General features: G+C 33.8%; 1 protein-coding gene across 1 annotated transcript in view; it reads right to left on the reverse strand.

The window, feature by feature from the left end:
* The window catches only part of LOC149802826 (uncharacterized), a 349692-nt gene that overhangs the window by 154105 nt on the left and 178484 nt on the right, over positions 1–17103 (reverse strand). Inside the window, exons 28-31 of the mRNA XM_089952278.1 lie at positions 8633–8728; positions 5553–5728; positions 3730–3805; positions 595–843 (exon numbers count right to left, since the gene is read on the reverse strand). Coding sequence (XP_089808404.1) covers positions 595–843; positions 3730–3805; positions 5553–5728; positions 8633–8728 — 597 coding nt within the window. The remainder of the gene's footprint in view (positions 1–594; positions 844–3729; positions 3806–5552; positions 5729–8632; positions 8729–17103) is intronic.

Genomic DNA, 17103 nt, shown 5'->3' on the forward strand with positions numbered 1-17103 from the left:
CATGTAACACTGCAATGTTGCCAACAGTTATACCATGATGTTTTCCGAGCAAGATATTTGTGTGTGCTGGAATACTAATATAAAATAATGACTTAAACAGAATAATCTATGTTGAGAGATAAATACCTGTTTGGAATGTTACCATCACAAAGTGCTGGTGATAGATTACCAAACAAAATTAACAAGATGAACAACAATAACCTCTTTTCAAGTCATTATTTCTTAAATATGTTGCAAGTCTTCAAAATTTCCTTCTTTTGAAACCCAAATTTTTTCTGTGTTACTTGAGTGAGAAATATTAAAACTGTCCCATTTTGACTGCACTATTGAAAAATATTCACACTACTGCAAAGCAAATTCACTGAAATGGAGGGGGGGTAGAAATGTTAAACTTTTCACAAAGTAGTAGCATAATTTACATGATAGCTTTGAAAAGTTTCATGCATAACATTAAAAAAAAATGACAAATATTATACATAAAATCTTCACAAAAATTTCTGCATATTTTGCACAGTGATTAGGATATGATACTCAGGTAAATAAATACTTGTACCCTAGATATTCAGTTTTAATGATAATCAAAAATAAACTTACGTAGTCCAAATAGATAAAAGTTGCAGACAGCTTCATTTGAAGACTGGTCATATGCCTTTATAGTGATAAGGATGCTCTCAAGAAGTGAAATTCGTTCTGAAGGTTGGGGACTGTACTCCAAACGTACTGCATCAGATCTATTGATTCCTAGTGAGCTCCAGTTGTAGTCCAGGTTAACCATTCCATCTGTTGTGTCCATTCTGATGTACACCACTTCAGTTGGGCAGATCAGTTCTGGGGGTACCAGATCTATGGAAGAGGTAATAAAGCATGCATTTCACACACCTGTCTAACAGGAGGTAATGAAGCATGCATTTCACACACCGGTCAAACAGGAGGTAATAAAGCATGCATTTAATACACCTGACAAGAGGTAATGTACAAAGTCCTTTCAGATCTGATTAACCATTGCTACAGAAAACTGTGCAAACCAACCTACAATATTCGTAGGATAGTCAGCTTTTGTATAATTAGCGCTTACTGCACAGCTCAAGATGGTGTAATCATTATCACCTTTTACCTGTGTGTTTCATAACATTATGAATTCTGCAGTGATTGGACATGGTACCAACTTACATCTCTTATTAAATAATGACCCATTTTTTTTAATGGTTTGAATAATCACAGTAACAGTTCTGTCAAAGAAAATGATAAGTCAGCAAAAAGTAAACAAGAACTTTTGACACCTTTAGGAATTTAAAACCTGCCATCAATCAAATGCACTGGCTTTCTGTTGCAGAAAACTAATGCAGTCTCAATAACTGTTATACTAAAATACCGCAAGTGGACCATAATGTTCCCATTTTGTGATGCTTTCCCTCTAAGACCACCAAGTGAGAGACTTGACTATTGTATGATAAACAGTGGAAATGTTTCATCAAAGCATATGTTTGAGTTAAAATGCCACAATGTTTATAAGGAAACAGAACATCAACTTACATTATCCCATATTGTGACCTTGATTCCAAGCACAGGGGTATGTCTGAATGAGACAATGTCAACCCAACATATTTAACTGACTGAAGTTTAATTATCTTCATTGGTTCAGAAGTTATATCTGCATATAGAAATGGTCACTGATGTATATTTTCCACAGCTGTAACCTTCATTTGAGGAATGGGACCTGGCTAAGGTAATTGGCACACTGTCAAGTTATAATATAAAATTGGTCTAAGTTTCATAAAAAATTAATCTCTTTAATGGATTGAAAGTTATGCTCTGAACAAAGATAAAAGTCAGTGACATTTTTCCTTGTCATGATCTTTACCTCCAAGAACATGGCTATGGTACATGACACGCCAAGTAGTTCTTCTATGGTTCAAAATATTGAATCCAGACAAAAGCACAAGTTACAGAATGAGTCAGGATCTGGCTGTTGCACTACTACATTTAGTCATGATATACTATTAATGGACAGTTTCATTAAAATATCTTCAGTAATTCAAAAGTTTTACCAGAAAAGGATACAAGTTACAGAATTACATTTCCTCTTGCCATGACACTGAGTGGGCATGACTATGGTATGTGACCCTGCCATGACCATGACCTTGAGGCAGTGTGCATGACTTTGGTATATGACATAACAGCTGGCTTAAATGTACTATACTCCAGATAAAAGTACAAGTCACAGAATTATATTTTCCCTTGTTGGATAAGGTACACGACACTGTCTTTTCATGACATGTTCATTTGGAAAGTAGTTTTAAAATATATTTTGTGGTTCCAATGTTATACTCTGGACAGAGACACAAATAACAAAATTACATTTTCTCCATACTTTGACCTTGACCATGAGACATTGGCCTGGCTGTTGTATGCAGCACATTCTGGTCAGTGCATAGGAGATGCACTAACTCAGTGGAAGTGATAAATATGTGAGAGCTTAACAACAAGAAGCAAATTCAGTGAAGTTTTATCTCATGCCTACCATGGTGGGGTTACAAAAGTTCACATTAATGAAATCTGAACTTTAAGACAGCTGTAAAGCTACTAGGCAGACATGACAAGTACCCAAGTGTCATTGCCCATATCAGGAGACAGTTAAGAAAAAGTGCAGAAATGGAGTAACAACATTTATCAGTGACCTTGACCTTGAACATAAAGCCTTGACTGTAATACACAAAAATGCCATGAAGCTGATAAGCATAAGTGTACTAGGGTTCATCCTTGTACATCAAACAGCGATTATGATATAAAAAAGCAGAAACAAATGAACACTTAAAAATACTGGCCCATGACCTTGACCAGAAAGATAAGACCTCAAATATGGTGTTATTGTAGGAGAAATATGGTAATTCAAGTAATCTTTGATGACCTTAGATAAATAAAAATTATGTAAATATTGTACCTGTTGAAAAATTTATTAATAAACTCAAATTCATAAAAATCTGAACATCGTCAAAAATGTATTTATTCAATGGTAACCTGGAGTAGAATCAGTCAACTTTTGTATGAATACATTCAACATTTTTATTTCTATTCAGCAATAATTTGCTACAGACAGGAATATGATTCGACAGTCTGTACTACATATAGTCTATGCACACAAAAAACTGAGTTAAATTTAAAACAGTCTTCAACAATAAGTTCAAAATTAAATTAAAATTAAAAAATGTATTGACAAGTCTTTGGAATCTATCTAGCGTTTCACCTGCAATGATGAACACAAACCATATGTCTTAGATCCCAAGTTTTCTCAGAGGCTGAATGATGTGAATTCTTTTTTCTTTATGATATCAATTTCCAAAGTTTAGTGAAAAATGACTCTGTATACTTAAATTCATGGCTCTAGGGTGTGGGGACCTACTGTTACCAAATAAGGACCATAATTCACTTGGTCTTTAAATTCATGGTTTGTACTAACCATAAAATATGCCAAATTTGGACAAAATATAACTTCATATCAATCAAAATTTAAAGTAAAATAGTCTCTTGACTTTGAAATTTAAAATTTAAAATTCAAGCTTTCAAATTTAAAATTTAATATTCCAGCATTTATGTACATGAATCTTCAACTTGTAATGACGAACTGTGACCATATTTTACATTTCAATTGGTTTCTAATATTGAATAAAACCTTTCCAAGTTTACCACTTAATATTTTTTTACAGAACTGAAGCAAATATCATGATGTACCTTTTATAACAATACTGATGTTGCAGGTAGCCATATTTCTATTAACATCATAAGCTTCAATCTTCATGGTTGTGTTCTGAAAAGAAGTGGAAACATAAATGTCAGTTGTGTATTCAACTGAAAAACATCACAGAACACTTAGAAAACAAATTTGTCGAAACTTTTCTGGTCAATTTACCTGTCAATATCTGTCAATCAATTACTGCTCAACCACTTGTTTTGGACCACTGGTCAATAAAACTGCAGGAAAAATAGACAATTGTTACACACTTACCTCCACCCCACTTCTTGGTCTGAAATCACGTTGACTAAACTCAGACACTTGCACATTTCTGCCTATGTAATATCTACCTTCATACCACTTCTGGTCTCAAATCATGTTCAGTGAACTCAGACACTTGATCATATTTCTGTGTAATATTACTTCTGTGCTACTTCTTTGTCTGAAATCATATTGACTGAACTCGGACACATGCACATTTCTGCCTCTGTAATAATGACCTCTGAATGAATGAACTCTGACATAGGACATTTTCAAAGATATAATATTCACAATTTCATCATACTGTAACTTATGCCCAATTTGAAAACATGTTCAGCAGTGAATCAGGAGTGCTGCTGAAGTATCCATTTAAGTTTTCGCAACAAATTCTACTAAAAATGAAATAGGTTCATAAGCTAACAAGTCTCATTAGCATAGTCAGTATATCAATAATCAAAAGCAATTCTTAAGTCTCATTAGCATAGTCAAAACATCAATAGTCAAAAGTAACTCTGCAAGTATCATTAGTATAGTCAATAGATCAATAGTCAAAAGTAACTCTGCAAGTCTCATCAACATAGTCAATAGCTCAATAGTCAAAAGTAACTCTGCAAGTCTCATTAGCATAGCAATATATCAATAGTCAAAAGTAACTGCAAGTCTCATGAGCATAGTCAATATATCAATAGTCAAAAGTAACTCTGCAAGTCTCATTAGCATAGTCGATAGATCAATAGTCAATGGTCACTCTGCAAGTCTCATTAGCATAGTCAATAGATCAATAGTCAATGGTCACTCTGCAAGTCTCATTAGCACAGTCAAAATATCAATAGTCAAAAGTAACTCTGCAAGTCTCATTAGCATAGTCAAAATATCAATAGTCAAAAGTAACTCTGCAAGTCTCATTAGCATAGTCAAAATATCAATAGTTAAAAGTAACTCTGCAAGTCTCATTAGCATAGTTGATAGATCAATAGTAAAAGGTCGCTCTGCAAGTCTTATTAGCATAGTCAATAGATCAATAGTCAAAAGTAACTCTGCAGGTCTCATTAGCATAGTTGATAGATCAATAGTAAAAGGTCACTCTGCAAGTCTCATTAGCATAGTCAATAGATCAATAGTCAAAGGTCACTCTGCAAGTCTTATTAGCACACTTTAATATTAGCTAAGTTGTTGACTAGACTGCTTGTAAATAGCAGTGTTCTTTCAAAACCTAAAACAGTTGTATATCTGTTAATATTTCTCATGTATTGTATTTGATATAGGAAGGTAAATCAATTAAATTATGTTTTTCTCTGACCTGAACATGCATCTGTGACTGTTCTACTGAAGGAAACTCCAACTCAAGTTTGGAGAAAAAGTCTGACAATCAGTAGCTTTAATTCATGATAAGGCACAATCATAAACCTCAAAGGATTTTAAGCATTTTGTTTCCTTCTCTGTGTATTCTCAGTATTCCTAAGCCAAAGATTTAATCCTGTTAATCAAGCACTGCATTAAAGACTATGACCTTGACCTTGAGAGTTTTGATGATTTTAGATTTCAAGGATAGCAAACATACCTGTTTAAAAAGATAGGGTGATGTAAAATTTATTGGGTATATAACATTCATGAATACAGTTCCTCCAGAATTGTCCGTGGCATTTGGTAGCTTGACATCGACAGGTAGAAGTCCACTATTTCCAACCTCAATCAGAATGGTACTAGGACAGTCCATGAATTTTGGTGGGGTGACATCTAGAAAGAAATTTGAATTAGCAACTAATTAGTTTGATGGTATTAACAAGGTTAGACAAAAATTCTAAATAACACTTCTTCTTGTCTTCTCTACCAGTGCATGATCAACAATCCTTACATACTTCAACAAGAACAGTAAACCACACTGACCAACTTTTCATGGGTTTAAATATAAGTTCTCAAAATGAAGCAGTTATTAAGCTTCATGACCACAGAAGAAACTGTGCCAGAGAACTGGAGCTTCATACAAACTTTTTATACAATTTCTTGAACTTAAAGACTAGATTAAAGTGACCAACAATTGCTAGTGATGTTTATTTCTTGTTCATATTAATGCACACATAGTTTGGTGCAACAGTTATCACCTAAATGTAGAACTTACAAGTAAGACTTATATCATCAATGACAATGTTAAAATGCTGTTTACTCATTAACCCCTGGTGCCGCTTTTATGCATTAGGAGGTAGTAGCCTGCTGCAGAGCTCTTTAGCGTCAAGGTCATGTATGATACACTAAAGTGGGTGGTATTATAGAAAGTTAGACAGATGTAGCTCAACAATGATACCAAATAATCTGGACGTTCTAGTTGCATTACAAAATACAGAGAGAAAACCCTAATTTTTTGACCCGATTTTTTTTCCACCCAAAATTTTGCTCGTGGTCAGAATCCGATTTTGAGTCTGGATTTTAGATTTTTTGGCCTCAGATCTAAGGCAGACTGGCCTGAACTGCACACAGACAGGTGAACCTTTGCAAAAAGTAGGATAAGATGGGCATTTGGAATAAAGAGTGGTCTCGAGACAAAAATGATGGGTCGTTTAAAACAAAAAACAAAAAAACAAAAAAAAAAAATCCAACTTTTACCCTTCTGCTCATGTGTGAGCGAAATAACCAATGAAAAATGATGTTTCTAACACAACTAGGCATTAGGTTAACAGGAAATCTCTTGGAATTTGATGCATTAGGATGTATTCAGAAATAGTCCCCAAAATGTTTTTCCTGCTCACATTTCAAGCGAAAACGACAAAAACCTCCAAGGGTTAATGAGTTAAAGAAAGCGAAGTTAAAATAATTCATCATATATGATCTTCATTAAATTATCAACTGAAAAATGCTGTGCAAGCTGTATGAATCCACAAAGAAGATCTTCGTAAAGTATGCAGTGTGATTTTGTTTTCATCCTGCACTGAACTTAAAAAATAAACTTGTCAGTCCTTATAACTAGATTTTACACCTATAAATGATAGAACTGGATCTTTTTGGTCAAAATAATACTATATTCATTCTGACTGCCTTTTGTCCATTTTAAATAGTATTCAGTATCTATAACATGCATGCAGCCAATCTGAAGCATGGGAAATTAGAGAAAAAATAAGTACTTTTAAGGACCAAAAATTATGTGCTTCTGTGGTTGGTGTTATTCCCTAATTTCAATATCAGTAAAGATGAACACAAATAAAACAAACAGGAAATTATTTTGCACTTGTAATCATTTTTGTATATATGCACCATTGATTTGATTTTATTTAAATTCATAAAGGCTGACTGAAATAATATGAATTGAAATTATATGTAGAAAGAATATTATCATACAGGTCACTGTCTTCCTAAATCATTCCCCAAGGACATTCAAACCTAGGATCCAGGGATAGTACTTTCCACTCTATCTGGTGTATATTTATAACTTCTATATTTCGCTATGCCTTGATTTAAGTTTGTTTAAATAATGGGTTGCAATACAAGTGCCTCTGCTACACACAAATGCCAATATCCATGACTAGGTTTCATCCTTTTATGGGCATGTGTGTTTAAGTGACAGGGTATGGGGGTTGGTGCATGCAGGCAAGCCATGGACATCATAATCTGCAGATCCAGGTTCAAATCTCAGTAGGAGATAACTTGTATGCTAATATTTGTGATAGCACTTTCTGCTCTGTAGTATGTATATTTGTAACCTTCTATATTAACTTATATACACCTTGATTTCTGTTAGAGGAATCCAGAGCGACTGTACTCTGAAAAGAGTTGGTACTGTATTGTTTACATTGATGCAGAAAACTCTATATGCCTGTAGAGATATGTTTTTCAATATGGATGATATATTTAGGTTATTATTCAAACTACCAGTCTCTCCAGCTTACATGCAGTTATCTATCTGCTGTACCACTACTTTGTATGATTCATATCTATGCTTAGACCCCCCTATGTTATGTAACTGCTCTATTGTACATACTGTTTCATGCAACATTGCTCAGTTGTGAATGCAAGTTTTTTGCCCCACCAAAATGTTTTAAATGTATTAACTTATTATGCCCACATATGCACTCCTTGTTGGAATATCAGTCATAACCATACTCATGATTAGGCTTCTCTAATTTTGGTTATCAGTGTCATTATATACCTCATATCAGTGTTATTATATACCTCATATCAGTGTCATTATATACCTCATATCAGTGTCATTATATACCTCATATCAGTGTCATTATATACCTCATATCAGTGTCATTATATACCTCATATCAGTGTCATTATATACCTCATATCAGCAACTTTCAACTTCACACACTAATATCTGATACTCTTTTCAATGCCACAAAATCCTCCAAATCTCTGCCTGAGGTATACATCATATGCAAATTCAGAGCATGTCTGGTGCAGTGTGCTGTGGTGAAATTTGCTTCTGTTATGCCTTGATTGTTTTATATGTAAAATAAACTTTGAACTGAACTTGTCTTGTGTATTGTTTAAATGTAAAATAAAGTATACTACTAACAAAACATGTTTGCTAATAGCTACCCATTACAAAACCATCTTGTTTCTAAATAAAGAAAACATTTTACTAGATAAAAACTGAATACCTTGGTACACTATAATAACACATACAATGGTGAGAAACATTACCTTTGCAAACTGGGACTGAAGAGTTCCATGCAAGGGAGGAAACTTGTAAGTCTCTCTTCCTCCTAGCTTTCACAGCATCTTTAGGTTTAATGGAATCTTTAAAAAAAAATTAAAAATAAGTATAAATGTTTCTTTCCATAACAGATACATAAATGGTGCAAGAACATACCATATATACTTTCTGTTAAGATGAGACCAACCACAAACTACACAGACACAGATCTGTCATCATATAATATGATGGCAGATCTTGGTCTGTGCAGTTTGTTAGGAGTAATCAGTACAACAAATAACACAGACCCTGATCTATGGGTGAATTATGCTATGGCAGATCTGGATCTGTGTTTTTTTAGTTTGACTAGGCTTATAAGCAAGTACATACAATAAATTATGCATTTTTGTTAAACTAAAGGCTCTCATGTATGTGTGAAATCCATCACATGTATATGCAAAAGATGGACCTTGGTTCTCCATTTGGAAAAATAAACTTTAGTTCTAATTACTGTGGGGGGCTTTCTTCATTCATCATATAAAGTGGCTTTCTTTGTACAATCTTGTAAAATCTTTAGGCTTTTTTTCCTTACCTTTTGTATTTTGTATTTTTCTTATCTATATGTTCTGACAGACACACATGCATGCATGCAGCACATGGTAAAGTGCATATCTGGCTCAACATGTTGAGAAGCTGTGGATCTCAACTGCAGTAGACCACTTCTGTATCATGTGAGTGTGTATGTGTGTATGTATGTGTGTGTGTGCAAAATTGTATTTGATGTATATAGAAGACTTTCATCTGTGTGTGCAAAATTGTATTTTATGTACACAGAAGACATTCATGAGATTACAAACCCATGTGTTCAGAACATCTCCAACTCAAGACATCCTCGGATGGAAAAGGGGTTAAATCTTGATTCTGTGAACCATTTCAGCCCAGGACAATGCAAAAACATGATCTGTAGGAAGGTCCCCATTTACACACTTGGTGCTTGTTTTTGATTTTGGAGTGTATCATTCCACTAAAGCTAGTGACAGACATGCCCAAAACCATGTCCTCGATTGCCCAGTGGAAAACTTGTAAGGATCTACACTATCAAATTACATTTTTATAGCAGTCATAGCTAACCCATAGCTCTGTTTAGCTTTCTTTTATCATGCTGAAAAACCTACTGTCCATTTGATGTGAATACATCCTCCTCTGGAGTGAAGATTTGTCAGTATGATGCAATCCACTCATGCAACTCACATTGTCCTTAGTATGACATGCACAAAACAACCACAGATAGCCCATCTTTTTCAAGGATGTTGCAGTGATCAGACCTGTGCCAACAATTCACTACAGAAAATTTGCATGTAGTGGTGTTTTTTTAAACCGCATTTGCAACTTGGTCTCAACAATTATTTCTCTCTAATGGCTCTCCATTTGTTTTTCCAAGTCAGATATGGTTACCTTTTCCCTCTGGTATTCGATTCCTTCAGAGACTTGGGATTACTCTGTGTAGACCCACAGGGGTTAGGTACACTTTACCACCTATATCAAATATAACTAGGTACTGATACCTCATTGTTTGTAGGAATAACAATAATAATAAATAATGACTTTATTTAAAGAGGGTAACACAATCAGATAAGAACTAATCTACCTTGAGGCCCTCATACAAAGGAATTTATTTATTTTAGCTGCATCTCTGAAGCCACTGGATATCACTGGATATATTGGGCTTGGAAGAGGGAAATAGAGTGGGCATTTCTATTACTGGAAACTTTGTAAAAATAATTCCTTATTTGGTTTGGGAATTTTATACTGTTTGGTAGTCATGGATTGCAGGTGGGGAGTATTGCCAGGTAGCCTATAGCGGAATAGTGATTGTAAATGCTCATGAGCACTATTATTGGATATTCTGTACATTAATTTGGGTTTTCTCAAACAGATTCGGTCTTTATTAGGTAATATTTTTAACTTAACAGATAAATTATTCATCACTTTCATTCTGGAAGGATATAATCCCTAATTCTCTTTTTTGAAGATGTGCCAGCTTTCTTATGTTTGTATCGTTTGAATTACCCTATAATGCATTACGGTAGTCTAAATAGGGTTGTATGCAACTGTTATAAAATAGCTTTCTGTGCCTTTCAGGGAGAAAATGTCTTATCCTACAGAGAAGCCATAAACTTGAATTAACATTTTTTACTGATATGTTTGATATGTTCAGTCCATGATAGGTTATTATCTACCAGAACATCAAATAGTCTGTCATGACAGACCATTTGCAAATTTGTATCCTTCTATGTCAGACATAGTTCATCACTATCAAGATTTGTCCTTTTTTGCCATGTTAAGATAAGTAATATTTTAGTTTTGCCAGTATTTACTGCCATGCCATTGCATGTGCACCAGTTTTCCAGTTTGTTTAGGGCATTCTGTAAAGAAATTTCAAGTTCATGCTTTGTGTTTTGGATGTCTGACAATGTTGTGTCATCTGCATAGAGATCTGAAGATGATATTGGGTCTCTTAGTAAAAGTGGTAGGTCATTAATAAATAAAATGAATAGTAATGGACCTAGAATTGAGCCTTGTGGTACTCCATATCTAATTGTTCCAGGTTCAGGCAAAACATTATTCATGTAAACATGTTGTGTTCTCTCACTTAAGTATGAAGTAAACCATCTAATTGTTAATTCATCACATTGGTAGATTTTCAGTTTCTTCAATAGGATTTCATGATCCACCATGTCAAAAGCTTTCTTGAAATCTACAAATACAGATCCTATTATTCTACCTTGGTCAAGTGCTTGAAGCCATTTATCAGATAGGGAGTTCAAGGCAGTCTCACAGGAATGTTTCTGTCTAAAACCTGATTGATTAGGGTGTAACAGCAAGTGTTTGGTTAAATATGACATGAATGAGTCATGGACATGTTTTTCAATCAATTTTGAGAAGTTTGGTAGTACTGAGAATGGTTGGTAATTATCAACATCATCTTAGAAACTGATTTGTGAATAGGCATTACTTTTGCAGTTTTCCATATTTTGGGGACAGATGAGGTTGCAATACTTAAATTGATTATTAATGTTATGCTATCTACAATAGCAGAGGCAGAAGATTTAACGAGTCATGGACCAATCTGATCAAGTCCTGTAGCTTTCTTGGTATCAAGTTCACTGAGACATTTTTTAACAAATTTTTTTTTATACTGGTGGGATAGAGAAATATACCTCCTTAGAGATTTTGCTGCTGCAGAACTTTTTCAGTTCAATAAAGATGTTTTCTATCACTGGTTCTTTTAACTTTGTGGTAATATTGGTGAAAAAATCATAGGAAACATTTGCAATGTCAGTGTCATCAGTGACTATGGTGTCGTTTACCAGAAGTGAGTGAATTTTATTTGTCTGATCTTTGTGTGTTCCTTCAGTGAGTTCATTGAAGACTTTCCAAATGGAGTTTGGGTTGCTCTTTTTGTTTTCAAGCAATGATTGATAATAAGTTTTTTTAGCTTTTTTAATTCTACTTGTTATTTTATTTCTCCATACTTAATATTGTGCATGGTTTCCCATAGCCTTGAATTGGTCTCATGTTTTCATAGCATCTAGGATTTCAGTAGTAAGCCAATTAGGTTGAATTTCAGTCTTTACTCAATGTACTTTCAGTCATGCATGCTTAGAGACTACATCCATGAATAAGTCAGTCCACACCCTCAGTGCTTTATCTATGTCATCCAAATTTTGGATCATATTCCATGGAAATTTATGTAGGTCATTGAGAAATTGTTCTTCATTAAAAATTTTGAATGATCTGTAAGTGATCGCTTTGTTTGTCTTTTTTATATTTTTCTTGCATTTAACCTTTCTTGCCAAAAAAGTAGTATAGTGGTCACTAAGACCAACATTCGGTACATTAACACAAGCCACATTGTCTGGTAGGTTGGTATAAATGTGATCAATAAGAGTGCTCGATTCTTCTGTTACCCTTGTAGGCTCATTTACCAGCTGGTCTAGGCCTAATGATTCAATAAATTCCATCCAGTTGTTCCTTATTTGAGTACTGAGAAGGTCCTTATTTATATCTTCAAGTATATATGTTTCTTTCTCCTGTGCTAGAACATTTTCCATTTGTTTCGAAAAGTTAACATTCCAAATTGCTTTGGAGGAAGGTGGCCTATAAATGAAACCAACTAGGAATGATTTTGCATTATTTTGAAAACTTTCACCCAGATACTCTCAATTTCATGTGACTCCAAGTCAAGTCGACTTTCTGCATTTACATCTTCCCTAATGTATACAACAAGACCCACCCACCCCCACTATCTTTCTGTCCCTATATAATGGTTTATTGTAGCCTTAACAGTGAAATAGATCATCATTGTGGTTAGCATTTAATTTGGTTTCAGTGAGTCCTAAAACATGTATATTATTTTCCTTGGAAGACAACATTAACTTAATCTGGTCTATTTTTCCCACTATACCTTGTACATTTAAGTGACCTAAAACCTTTTGTATTTAGTTTCATATCAATTATATGTATGTCATCATGCAATGGGGTACTCACTGAGATTGTATCCATACTACATTTATCATTCTTACATCCTATTTCTATATTTAAATGTTCATATATATTAGCATCTTCAAAGTCACATACAAACCTTGAAAATCCATTAACTTTTGCATCTACAATAGTGTCCATTGAATAGTTAGTCAAGAGTCTCACTAGGTACATTTAGATTTGTTGGAAATGAAGCATTGGCACGACCATTTGGGGCATAGTGGTCATGCCCATCTAGGTCTAGGTTGTTTGCATGTATACCGATAATTTGCCATTGATAGTCCACCATGAAGTGATTGATAAACAGATGTATATCAAAATCAGTCAGCAATTCTACCTTAATTTTGGTTTTTGATAATAAACCATTCCCAGCAATGCAAATAGTGCATGGAATTAAGATAATGCACTCACATAACAGTGTGCAAACACAGATCATGATAGACACCCATGTTTTTGCAATCAAATGGTGTCCAGACTTTGTGTGCATGTAGTCGTTGATGAAATTACTGCACATAATGGCAATGAATAATTTGTCCAATGATGAATTCAAAAACTGTATAAAAAAATGATGAACTGTAATAATCAAACATCATATATTTTTCCATGTAGTTTGGAATAACACTTATTTGTGGCTTTGATGCCATTGTAATTGGCTTGTATTATCAAATGGCCATCATACCTACACAAGTTACACAACACTGCAGGAATTTTTATTTACCTTGGTTTAAATTTGTAACAGTAAATTGCATATACCATGCACAGCTCCTCTGTATGCTCTAGTCATGTGACAGTCATGTGACAGTGATCATGAACTTTGGAACTTTCAGTTCCAACAAAATGACTTTCAGAAATCCAGCAATGAGTGGCCATACAAATCTGTTTATAATCATGTTGGTAGGTAAACAGAGCTGTTGTCATTGAATGAATTTCACTTTGAGCAATTTAAGAAAAACCACAAATGCATCCTTACCACAATACAACAGTGGTGGCTCACTTTGCTCATCACTCTTACAATGATGTAACAAAACCTGCATGGAACTTGTTCAACAACTTTGTTCTGATCATTCACAGAAATACTGAGACATTTAAAGTCCATATATATGACATAAAGTAATTTCACTTCTCGTTACACTTCAAAATGTCTTTTTTTACCAGGTTGTAGCACAATCATACACTGTAGTTTTTCACTGATTCCATTTGCAATAAAAGTCATGTTCATCATTGGGTGTAAAAAATATGCATGCAACAGCTGCAAGGAAATTCCTTATTCGTGTTGGTTAAGCAAACGGGTAAGATACATTATCCATACATAATGAGACAGCGACTCTGAACCAATCATATCACTCAGCAAAAACAGTTGGAATTTTCTATACATGGTAAAATCTTCCTCTAACTATGCAATTATGGGTCCTAATAACACAAGTATCTTGCCTTTCACATATGGCTTGGTATATGTATTCCATGCAATTATGGGTCCTAATAACACAAGTATGTTGCCTTTCACATATGGCTTGGTATATGTATTCCATGCAATTATGGGTCCTAATAACACAAGTATGTTGCCTTTCACATATGGCTTGGTATATGTATTCCATGCAATTATGGGTCCTAATAACACAAGTATGTTGCCTTTCACATATGGCTTGGTATTGTATTCCATACAATTATGGGTCCTAATAACACAAGTATGTTGCCTTTCACATATGGCTTGGTATATACATTCCATGCTTTTCTGAAAATTGATTTAGTTAAATTATCATTGGCATGTTTCTATATATAAGTAACAAATAAGTCTTTACTAGTAAATTCCATTAATAAATTATTTTTTTAAAACTATACCAGGATTTGAAGGAGCAATAGCCTCAATACTGGCTTAATATTTCATCAAGGTTGTCAACAATGTTAACATCATCATTCATTTTTACAACAATGGGTTCTATTTTTGCAATAATATTTATGAACATATCCACGTGGTCCACAAAGTTATGTGATTTGACTCTGATGCTGCATTTAAGACATGGTCGAACACCTGTGCCAGCACATAACACCGGCAAATGTAATTTACAATATTCATAATGACATGTTCTGCCACTCAGTTCATATTTTCCAAGACATATGGCTTTACACTTATTATGTCCTAATGCCAATCATATACATTTTTTATTCATGGTGCATGTAACCTCTGCCACATGCATTCCTCAGCAGATATAATTGTAAGGGTCTTAAAACTTCATGTAGTTGATCGTATTGGACTGCATGGCCATTTGCTGTTAATGATGTTTCACCTTTGAAATTAATTTTTGCAAAAATACAGGGAGTTGCAGCCTATCACAAAACATTCACCAGGTGTCATCAATTGAAAATCCATGCCAAATATTTTTTGGTGGCTAAATATAACATTCTCGAATTCGGTATTTGGCAAAAGAACTGCATTCTGGCCTTTGGTCTTTTATCAAGACTCTCCGCTTGTACAATGAAGTCTGATGACCTCAAAGGATCTACACTTATTATATAGTGATTCCATAGTTTCTGCTACTTAGTGCAAAAATCAAGTTCCTGAAAAGTCACAAGAATGTCACTCATTTAATCATTTCATCACATTCTTCAGCTTTAAACATTTCCTCATAATTACTTATAAAATTCTTTGGGAATTCCATATATTAACACCAAAAACATTTATCCAATTGATTTGTCTTTAGTGATCTTAATTACAGCTGCTACATTTGTTTGACATGTGAATATTGTAATCATCATTCATTTTATTACCTGTTCTTGATGGTATCGCCTTTAATTTTCTTGCTCAATATCAAATAATATTGCAGGGGTATTCTGAAAACATTCACCTAATTTACATCAATCCTTTTCCACGACAGTTCCTAAATTGATAAATTTATCAATATATTCATGATTTGCACTTGTACCATCCTTTGGGCCTCTTTAATAATTATGCATGATGCAATTAAATAAAACAGTGATTCAACCTTGTCTGTAATGTTTTTTACACTCAAGTCATGTGACAGAATAATTCTATGATTAAATATCTCCATAAATTCTCCCAAAACACTATACAAATCCATGAAAAATCATCATTTATATAAACCATAGTAATTCTTTAATACAATATTTTCTGTTGCAGTTGGCATGAAATAACCTCTGCTGATTGCTATGACTCTATGTTCTTAAACTAAGTAGCAGAAAAAGCAAAACCAACAAATTCAACAAATAATTAGTATTGAGAATTAAATCTTAAACAATCCTAAATGTTCTATAAAAACTTTAAAAGTATAGAATATTCTGAATGAATTCCAAGTCTTGAATGTAATGATACACAAATAGTCTTGAATTGGTTGATTTACCAAAAGTCTAGATGTATCACAATAATATACATCCAGAATGTCTTTAAATGAATTCATAATAATCTCAAGGTAGTGTTTTAGGCCAAAAGTCAATGAGCACTTAGTAATTCCAATGAATCATTTAAATAAATGGTTCCTCTCAAATTATATCTTAACACAACTAAAAATATTTTCACAGACTGAACTTAAAGTAGGAATGAATAATTTTGTTGATGACAACCCTATATCAAAACCTAAGGCACAATAAAATGACCAGAATGTCGGTCACAAGTTTGCTTCCAGAACCTTTAACTTTTTGTAAATAGGGCAGGAAATTGAACTCAGTTATCATTAAACAACTTATTTATAACTTACAAACATGGACAAAAGCTAGCTATCTAAACATGTTTACAAATGACCATTAGCTTAAAGTACAATCTACAATCATGGATAAAGTTAAGCCCACAATATAGATATATAACACTAAGTGTGCATGAAGATTTTCCCTTGCTAGTTTTCACTGCCCATTCACTGGATATTTCACTGATCCCATATTTCTTATTTCATAAATTGTCCACTGCCTTTCTCACAATTTTTCT

This window comes from Sinohyriopsis cumingii, chromosome 3 (assembly GCF_028554795.1).
Source record: "Sinohyriopsis cumingii isolate HCF-2022 chromosome 3, ASM2855479v2, whole genome shotgun sequence".
NCBI classification, from domain to species: domain Eukaryota; kingdom Metazoa; phylum Mollusca; class Bivalvia; order Unionida; family Unionidae; genus Sinohyriopsis; species Sinohyriopsis cumingii.